The sequence below is a fragment of the Chrysochloris asiatica genome, unplaced genomic scaffold, assembly GCF_000296735.1.
Source record: "Chrysochloris asiatica unplaced genomic scaffold, ChrAsi1.0 scaffold00312, whole genome shotgun sequence".
Classification (NCBI taxonomy): Eukaryota; Metazoa; Chordata; class Mammalia; order Afrosoricida; family Chrysochloridae; genus Chrysochloris; species Chrysochloris asiatica.
Window position 1 is genome coordinate 2,848,858 of NW_006408830.1, and position 10,539 is coordinate 2,859,396.

A 10,539-nucleotide genomic window follows, 5' to 3' on the forward strand; every position below is an offset into this window, starting at 1 on the left:
AACAACAACAACAACAACAGCAATCCTCTTATTGGAGTCCTGGTGTGGCACTGTGGGCTAATGCATCAGACTGCAAAGTCATTTGAACTGCAAGGTCAGTTCAAACTGGTTCAAGCTCACCTGTTGCTCCTTGGAAACCCTAGGAAACAGGGTCACTATGGGTCATAATCGACTCGACAGCACTTCACAACACAATCCTCTTACTGGTTTATCACATCAGATCACATCATTGGCATAGCTACATCTCAACTGTCAAACCACTGGGAATCCTGGCCCAGTCTAGTTGACACAAAATCTTAGTTATAATACTGTTCATGTAACTGGAGCCCTAGCACATTTATACGAGCAAGTACAGCATATACAACAGAACTACGCTCACATATGTAATCCTGCAAGTATACACACTGGACAGCATAGAGCTGCCATAGGGTAAATGACTAGACGCTGAAGACAAAAAGTACCTCTCATTCTAGGGATGACTTTTCCTGTTACGGTGTAATGGCTCACTTTTATATGACCTTCCAAGCTATGGTCCTATAATACCCACCAAATGTGGGTGGGATTATGCAAATAAGATGTTTGTAGCCCACCAAGAAGTTTGGACAGTTAACTAATAATGCAAATAAGATACACAGAACCCTACTAGTAGTGGTGGTGTTGCAAATCTATTGTTTTATTTCTTGACTGCTGCGTCCTTCAGTGTTGATGGTTGATCCAATCAAAATGAAATATTTGACAACTTCCATCTTTTCTTCATTGATATGAATGTTGTTTATTGATCCAGTCACGGAGCTTTTTGTTTTCTTTACATTGAAGTACAACCCATACCAAAGGCTTTGATGTTCATCTTCGATGTTCATCAATATTTTAAGTCCTCTTTGTTTTCAGCGAGCAAGGTTGTATCATCTGTATATTGCAGGTTGTTAATGAGACTTCCTCCTATTCTGATACCACATCTTTCTTCATTTAATCCAGCTTCTCATATTATTTGTTTGGCATACAGATTGAATAAGTATAGTGAAGGAATACAATCCTGGCATGCACCTTTCCTCATTTTAAACCATTCAGTGTCCCCTTGTTCTATTTGAATGCCTGACACTTGGTCTGTGTACAGATTTCTCATGATCACAATTAAGTGCTCCAGAATACTCATTTGGTGTGATGTTATCCATAGCTTGTCACGATCTGTGCAGTCGAAAGCCTTTGGTAGTCAATAAAGCACAGGAAAACATCTTTCTGATGTTTTCAGTCAAGCGGACATTAGCAATGATATCCCTCGTTCCATGTCCTCATCTGAATCTGACTTGAATTTCTGGCAGCTTCCTGTCAATGTACTGTTACAGCCATTTTTGTATTATCTTTAGCAAAATTTTACTTGCAATGTAATATTAAAAATATAGTCCAATGATTTCCACATTCCATTCGGTCACCCCTCTTTGGAATGGTCATATATATGGATCTCTTCCAATCCGTCGGCCAGGTAGCTGTCTTCCAAGTAGTCTACCGGTATGGAACCACACAAATGAGGTGTAGAGATCTCATGAGAGGACTGATCAGTTTTGACATCCTGCAAGGGGAAAAATGAGCCATTCTAGAGATGGACAGTTGAGACCTCCATGAAGTAAGAAGAGCCAGGAGTGGAACACATATTTTGGATTTGGGGTCCCTGCACTGGGAACCTCCTGGACCCAAAAGACATAGACCTGTAACACCAGAGACATTGCAAGACAGTGAGAAATGGTGGCATTCTTTGGTATTAGCAGAAGCAGCAGAAATACAAGACTGGTGCAAGATGGTTCACTGGCTTCCTGGCCCACAGAGCCAGAAAACAGAGTGCCTTTAAGCACAAGACATGCTGGTGGAATTGGGAGTACCTCTGCGCACTTATCAATGGAGCAAAAGAGCTTTGTAACACTTGTCAGAGGAGAGTGCAGGCTGAGCCAGCCTAAGATGACCTAGAGACTGAGGGACAGGGAGAGACCTGTTTGCTAGCATGGCTCAGAAGAAGCTGTCCTGACCCAAGAACTTGAGTCTTTCCTGATCCTGAATTGTAACCTATTACATCCCTAATAAAACAATAATCATGATTGTGGTCTGTGAATTCTGTGTCTCCATTGTCATGAATTACTGAAACTAGTAGAAGAGTTGAGAGTGCCATGCAAAGGACAGTTGGTATCAAAATTGGCAAAAAGGTTGGAGACAGAATGCATGCCCGACCTCCACTTCATAGGAATCAGCCATGATACTGATGCTCTCTTCCCCTTGTGAAGTCAGGTGCCTCCCTGACTCCATGAGTCCTGGTGTGGCGCTGCAGGTTAATGCACTGGACTGGGAGGTAAGTGGTTCAAGTTCACCAGCTGCTCCTTGGAAACTCCATACAGGGTCGCTATGAGTCGGAACCAACTTGATGGTACTCAACAACAACAACAACAGACATGATAACTCATGGTTGCCAGAACCTGTTTCAAACCTTTTCAAGAAAAGACAGCTTGCCTCGGAGGCAAGTATTTTCATTTATGAAAGCAACCAATTAGCAGTCTGAGTGATTACAGTTTTTACAACCCTATCTCTGCAAGTCCACCAACCTCTAAACACCATTCTTCCCCCAATCTCAAGGTAAGATCAGGAGTCTGTCTACTTAAAGAAGCTATGCCAGATGTACAGAGCTCTTCTTTACCTAAGTAAGCAATACATTTAGCTTTGTGCCTTTGGGATATCAAAAGGCGGCCTCATCCTTACGCATTACCTTTTCACTAGGCACACAACGTCCATTGGGGGAAGGCATGCTCACCTGTGCATTGACCAATTGGATGAGCTTGTCAAGGTTCTTGAACCAACTTTCAGCTTGCTTATAATGGAAGTCTGAACCCATTGTCATTATGATGTGGTTGCTGTTGTAGTGGTGGGCCTGAAGACAGAATGGTGGGGTCTTCTTAGACCAGGTGCCATGAAACCTTGTCCCTGTGTACAGCTTTGTCGTGAGTTGTCAAGATTGTAGACACACATTCATGCATGTGTTTATTTGTAGCTTAAGAATATATTTATAATCACCATAAAGATTTATTGTGCAGTTACTTTGGGTGCACCCAATAATAAGTATGATGCCTTGATGTTTCCTTAAACAGGGTGTAAGTGTGCACCTGGGAAGGATGCAGATAACGTCTGAGCAGAAGGCACAGGTCTGGGATCTGGAGTAAGCCTGTCTGGGCTCATATGTCTCTCTGCCATTCACCCGCTGTGTGACTGTGAGCTAGTGGACACATTCACCTTGTATTCACCTCTCTAGCGGTCAATTTCTTTGACTTTAATTGGGATTAAAATGTTGTGATGGGAATCTAGGGGGTGACTGTGCCATGGTAAAGTCCACTGAATGTTTTCTACATGAGACCCAGAGGCTGTATTCAGTGGTACCTGGTTAGGGCCAGGTCCTGGTCAATGGTACCTGATTAGCAGCCACTTCCAGGAAGTATTTCACCAGTTTGTTGGCATTGTGAATAGGTCTGTGAGGTTTCTTTACCACGGGTAGGTCATCACACTGTATGCTATCCCAGCATAATCCAGGTGGTGGGTTGTAGTTGTTGGGGAGAACAACTGTGGGCCAGGCCATGGAGTAAGATGAGAAGTCTGTCATGGACCCCAGAAGCAGGTCACAAGATTGATTTTCCATCCCACTTACCTCTCCAGCACACTCACTTACTGGTGAAGAGGTCAGCAGTCGGGGGCTGGAGGCTTGAACTGCCCTTCCATACCAGCTCCATTTCACGTATGTTCTCTCGCATTGTCTTATCCTGGTAGTCTATACGTCCTAAGAAGATGCCATCGAAGCCCATCTGGGAGTAAGGAATAGGTTCAGAGCATAGTGGGTTGAGGGTTGAAATCCAGTTTCTCCCAGCAAGTTTGAGATGGTCCAGGTAAAGGCAAGAGCACCTTCTACTCCTAAATTACAAATTCACCCTGCTGGGGGTGAAAGTGGATAGACTCAGTACAAACAGGTAATAAAGCTAGTCCAAATATTGGACTCCTGGTGTGGTACTGTAGGATCAGCACAGGATCACCACAAGATTGGCATTCAAACCCATCAGCTGCTCCTCAGAAACCCTATACAGGGTCACTGTGAGCCAGAACTGACTCAATGGCACTTAACAACAACAAAAAATGTAGGTCAGGATTCCATCCATTTCTGGAGTATGATCAGAATTCTGAGTGGATGTGGATGAAAACAAATTGCTTTAGCCAGAATGAGTTATGGGCAGGGTCATGTTTGATCTGGAGAGGGGACAGAGCTTGAAATGGACAGTGAGGAGGTGGTCTTGAACAGTCTGAAGGTGAGCACTTCAGCAGGTTGGTCACAGAGTAGGGGGGGCAAGTGGTGAAGTCAAAATAAAGAGAGGGACCATGACTTGAGTAGGGTCAAGGATTAGGTATAGCTGCACCTGGGCAAAGAGTGAAGCCTGCTCTCGAGAGTGGCCAAAGGGATCTATGTGCCAGGCCACATGAGGGCGTCCATCCTCGCCGAATGTGTCATTCAGAAAGCGAAGCCCAAGTGTCATCTGATCCACAATAGCACCATAGTGTGTGGTCGCCTCATCGTTCATCACCCAACCACCGTTGGCAAATTCCAGACGCCCTGGCCAGGAGAGGCATGGTGAGGGGGCAGAGGTCACAGATTAGGGTCTACAAAGAGGCTGAATTGGGTGATGCTGGGAATGAAAGAACCCACCTGAATACCCAGACCTGGAGAGAAAGGTCAAATCTTTGACCAGTGGGGCCAGAGAATGGAGAGGATGGTAAAATTCTCCTGGGGAGGTTGAGGTAGAAGATGGGAAAGGGACTGACTTAAGAGAGTACTGAAGGAAAGGCCTTAAAGACTGCATAGACGTTCCCCAGGTAAAGGGAAATTCCAGACAGGCAGAGCAACACACGAGTACGCCTGCTCGGGGCATAAAAAGAGCAGAAGGGCTGTAGGAACGAAAGCTAGAAAGGACTCTCTTTTTACTACCTTGGGACAAGCTCACCCTGGTGCACCAGGTCCTGAACCACCTTCTGCATTTTCTTTGTCTGCTGCTGCCACCAGCGGGAGAAGAAAGCCATCTCCACATAGATGAAGCGGCGCGTGGGCTGGGCCTGTAGAGCTTTCACCACTGAGTTCAGGATGTGGAACACACACTCAGGAGAGGTCTCCGACTCGTCTGTGTGCATGGCAGTTGAACAGTAAAGGCACAGGTGAGAAGTGGTTACATAGAATAAGAGAGTCACAGCCTAGCCCCCTATATCTGGGATCAGGTAAGATTTTGTTGTTAAGTGCCATTGAGTTGGTTCCGACTCATAGCGACCTTGTATACGGTTTCCAAGGAGTGGCTGGTGAATTTGAACCACTGATCTTGTGGTTCAAACCAGCCTTTTGGTCCAGTGCTTTATCCTACAGTGTCACACAAGGACTCGTGTGATTAGGGGGCTTATATAAGGCATGGATATCTTGGGGTGGGGGGGCGGTGTAAGTCTTCTACAATATTAAGCCCAGATCTCTGCTCACCTTCACACAGATACTCGTCCACTGTCTTGAGCCAGCCCACGTCATTGTGTGTGTGGGCCACCAAGTGCACGTTGAGTATGTTTGGCTGCACCTTGGGGCATGTCTGCACAGAGACCCCAAACACATACATATAGCCTTTAGTACCCACCTCCCTCCCACCCTGCCTACAGCAGGCTGGATCCTTGATCAGATACTGACCCAGTGAGTCCATGACTCAAAGGTGGGATCACTTATGTTCTGACCTAGAGCATGTGCCAATGAGACTGGGCCCCCTCTCTGGTTGACACTCACAGTCAGACACACAACCACAGTCTCAGACCCATACAAGCAGAAATGCTACCATGCCCCTACATTGGATATGGAATCAGACAGTAATACCGAACCTCATTCTCAGATTACACAATGACACAAGACTATACAAGGAGACTACCAATAGTCAGATGAGAAGCACCTCAGTAGACACACACATGGACACACAAGGCACACAGAAAATAAACACATCACCATGTTCTTGGGACACACAAGTACACTCTGTAACATTTGCTTTGGTCCTTTATCAGCCTCTGCACAGAACAACTCTTGGACACTTTCCCGTGTAGGCACCTCACACCTGGTAGCCACTTGCACAAGTCTCAGGTGCAGCCAGCAGCATAAGAAGGAGTAGGAAGGAGGGGATATGAGGCCCTGGTACACGGGAGTTGGTCACAGGTTTGCAGGTTCCATCTGGATCCTGATCCCTATTGATCCTTGAGTCACAAGCTTCTGGACCCATAGCTCCCTTGCTAACCCTGTCACTTGCTCCTAGCTAGGATTATGACAGAACAAAGGCCTGGCTTCCGGGTCTCGTCTGCCAATCAGGACCTTCTGGGGAGAGGAAGGGGGCGGGGCCTAGAATTTTAAGAAGATGGAAGCAGAGACTAGTTGGAACGCAGCTCCCAAGCGCGACTTGGGTTTCCACTAGAATCTAGCGTGTCAGGGGACTGCAGCCAGCTCGCATGAGGTACTCGTTGTCACTGGCTACGATAAATGTGTTCCCTGGATCCCGATGAAGGTGGGGCAGGGACGCCTAGAGCCTAGAGGGTGAAGGTCCCTGAGATGGCAACAGTGTGCAAAAAAAATGGTGGATCTGAATCTTAGGGGAGGTGGCTAGAATCGTTGGTGTCGACCTTTGCATGGACCAATGCCTGAGTTCTAGAATCAGATGACCTGTCCTCAGTCCTGGAGTCTCCAATTAGGGCCAGATGTGGACAATCCCACTCACCACTACCCACATTCCATCTGTCAGCAGGAAGTTGGCTGATTCCAAATGCATCCAAAGTTCAGTTATTTCTCACAGCTCCAGACTTCTCACCTGGTCTATCATCTGGTCTCTTGACTGGCGTAATCTCTTGCTCCCTGGTCTCCTGATTTTCCTTCAGAGTTCCTTCTCTCACAGAAACTGGAGTTTATCTGTTAAAATCTAACTACACACAATCCCTATGTGGCTTCCATCTCACTGAGACAAAAAAAAAGTCCTTAGACAACTCTTCAAGCCCTGGTTCTAATCCCATCACTTTTCTGACCTCATCTTCTCTCAACCCCCTCCAAGTCCATCATTTTATGATTACTCATACTGCCCTGTTAGACTAATGACCCCCTAAAGTGGCATCCCCTGAAGTGAACTCCTGGTGTGGCGCTGTAGGATAAGCACTGAACTGTGAACCACAAAGTCAGCAGTAAAAACCCACCAGCTGTTCCTCAGAAACCCTATACAGGGTGGCTATGAGTCAGAACTGACTCCATGGCACTTAACAACAATGACAATAATAACAAAGTGACACTGCAGAATAATGTGCTTGACCACAAGGTTGCTTTGAACTATCTGCAAGGTTTGCAGTTCAAACTCACCAGCCACTCCTTGGAAACCCTATGCAGAGTTAGAACCAACTCAACAACAACAACCAATCTATCCACAAGGATCTCTGGTATTGTAGTAGGTTCTGGGTCAGGCTGCTAAATGCAAGGTCAGCAGTTCAAAATTACCAGCTGCTCAACAGGAGAAAGATGAGGCTTTCTGCTCCTGTAAAGATTTTCAGCCTTGGAAACCCTATATAGGGTCGCTATGAGACCAAACCAACTCCACGGTACTCCCCCTGGCCTCCCACCAAAGCTATCCACATCCTAATACCAAGAACCTGTGAATATTTTGTCTTACATGCAAAAGGAACTGTGCAGATGTGATGGAATTAAGGACATTGAGATGTGGAGATTATTTTGTATAATCTGGGTGCTGTTTTGTGCCGTGGAGTCGGTTCCGACTCATAGCCACCCTGTACAGGGTTTCCAAGGCTGTAAATCTTTATGGGAGCAGAAAGCCTCACCTTTCTCCTGCGGAACAGCTGGTAGTTTCGAACTGCTGACCGTGAGGTTCGCAGCCTGATTCGTTACCACTACGCTACGTGAGCCAAGTATAATCACATTAGTCCATATAAGAGAGAAGCAGGAGGACCAAAGGAGTAGGAGGAGTTGTGATGATGATGTACAAAGTTGAGGTAATTCAAGTTTTGTTGATGAAGTACAACGTTGTGGTAATTCCAGAAATATACCACAAACCAAGGAATGTGGGCACCTGCCATGGAAAAGCAAGGAAATAGATTTTCTTGTCAAAGCTCTGCCCCTTCCTTAATGTGCCAACTGCTTAGATTACTGTTTCCCTAGCTTTGTGCACGACTGGTTCCAATGTCACCTCTGCAAAGCAATCTCCCTTTGATTTCCTGTGTAAAGGGCCCATCCCCTTTCCTGCTTTGTTCCATTGCTTTGTTTTCTTTTATTTCTTTAAAGTGTAATTTTTATCACAATAAACAGAAAGTACTGCACTGAAGTGGTTGATTTAGTTATCTAGTGCTGCTCTAACAGAAATTCCATTAGTGGCTGGCTTGAAATTTAAGAAATTTATTTTTTCATAGTTCTTGAGTAAAAGTCCAAATCAGGGTCTTAGCTGTGCTAATTCCTTCTATAAGCCTCTTTTACTTTCTGAGCTGTGCTGAAGGTCCTTGTAGTTCCTTGTCATCTGTCATCTGCTGCCTGTGATTCTTCAAGTCTATTTTGGTCTATTATAACTCCCATATGGTATGGCCTCATTAACATAAAAGAAAAAATAATTGGAGATGAAGAATGAATCATGGATATGAAGCAAATCTAAAATCCAGCAAAGTGTATCTTATTACCTCTCAAGGATTAAATATAATCTGTCTAGGCAAGGAATCACCCCTGGGAGCCATCTTCACCTTCCAGGCCCACTGGGATAGCAGCCCTGCTCCCCAAGCTATGGGCTGCCCGATTACTTGGCCCCATCATTCATCTGCCAGTTTGGTGTATTGTGGTGGTTTGCATGCTGTGTTGTTGGAAGCTATGACACCAGTATTTCAAATATCAGCAGTGTTACCCATGGTGAAGAGACATAATAATCACAATGCCACTATGCCACCAGAGCTCCATGGTTTGAATGATGTACCTCCCAAATATGTTCTAAAGCTGAATTCCTCTACTTTTGGAAGGAGTTCAGGCAGCGCAGTGGTTAAACTCTCAACTCCTAGTCAAAATGTCAGTGGCTTGAACCCTTCAGTTGCTTCACAGGAGAAAGATGTGTCAGTCTGCTTGCATAAAGATTCTGTCTTATAGGGCTGCTGTGAGCCAGTATTGACTAATGCCAAGGCAATGCATTTTGGTATTTAATATGTGAGGAAATAAATTTCTGTTTGTTAAAGCCACCCACTTCTGGTATTTCTGTTATACCAGAACTAGACAATGTGGTAACTCTGCCTGGAAATCAGATTCACCTACTTCCAGAGTATGCTTGTTTTTTTGTTTTGTTTTTTTGTTTTGTTTTGTTTTTGGTTGTGGAAGGCTTCAATGATTCATTTATTTAAGGAATCCCCCAACTTCAAAGACTCTCTTCTTGGTCTAATGTGGACACTGAAGTCTCCGTTCCTTAGCTTTTTCAGGTAATGTTTTGACAAAGATTTACTTGAATGACAAGGAAAACAAACAACCTTTTCTGCAGAAACCAGATGTGCTGAGGTGCCCCTTCAACCCTTATCTCAGCTTGTACTGTAATGAGTTGGGAATAAACCTATGGCAAAAGGGTAGGGTGTTCTCAGAAATTTTCTGAACTTGAATCTTGAGCTGGGAATGAGTGTGTCCGTCTTAATCCTCCCGGTGCTTTAGAATATATTCACAAAGAAACACTCCACTTTTCCCAATCATTAGACTTCTGTTGTATGCCTCAATCTCATTCTTTCACCCCAGGGAGTTACAGAAGTTTACAGTTTGGGGACATTGTTGTTATTGTTAGCTATGTTCTAATCAACTCTGACTCATGGTGACCACACACACAAAGAAATGATATGAGGCTATTGAGAATATCATGGCTTGGATCAGGCTCACCTTAGTCCTCAAATTGCTTTTGAACACTTTAAAGAAGTCTTGTGAAGCAGATTTACCTAGTGCAATACATCCCTTGATTTCTTGGCTGCTGCTTGTATGAGTGTTGATTGTGGATACAAACACAATGAAGTCTTTAACAACTTCAATGTTTCCCCCATTTATCACCATGTGATTTACTGGTACAGTGAAGAGGATTTTTGTTTTCTTTAAATTGAGGTACACACGACCCATATTGAAGACCATAGTCTTTTATCTTCATCATCAGTAAGTCTTTTGAGTCCTCTTTGCTTCCAGCAAGCAAAGTTGTGTCATCTGCAGACCAGAGGCTGTTAATAAGTCTTCCTCCAATTTTGATGCCTTGTTATTCCTCATATAATCCAGATTCTCAGATGATTTGCTCAGCATACAGACTGAATAAGTATGGTGAAAGAATACAACCCTGGCACACACCTTTCCTGAATTTAAACCATTCAGTGTCCCTTTGTTCTGTTCAAATAACTGCCTCTTGGTGTGTGTACAGGTTCCTCATGAGCACGGCTGGGCATTCTGGAATAACCATTCTTTGAAATATTATCCATAGC

The 10,539-nt window shown here is 44.6% G+C and overlaps 1 protein-coding gene across 1 annotated transcript in view; it reads right to left on the minus strand.

The window, feature by feature from the left end:
• LOC102842452 (lysosomal alpha-mannosidase-like) overlaps positions 1–6,305 on the minus strand; it is a 31,122-nt gene extending 24,817 nt beyond the window's left edge. The window contains exons 1-8 of the mRNA XM_006875172.1: positions 6,144–6,305; positions 5,540–5,636; positions 5,016–5,189; positions 4,434–4,627; positions 3,698–3,830; positions 3,443–3,591; positions 2,792–2,908; positions 121–126 (exon numbers count right to left, since the gene is read on the minus strand). Of these exons, the coding sequence (XP_006875234.1) occupies positions 121–126; positions 2,792–2,908; positions 3,443–3,591; positions 3,698–3,830; positions 4,434–4,627; positions 5,016–5,189; positions 5,540–5,636; positions 6,144–6,305 (1,032 nt within the window). The remainder of the gene's footprint in view (positions 1–120; positions 127–2,791; positions 2,909–3,442; positions 3,592–3,697; positions 3,831–4,433; positions 4,628–5,015; positions 5,190–5,539; positions 5,637–6,143) is intronic.
• Positions 6,306–10,539: the final 4,234 nt, after the last annotated feature.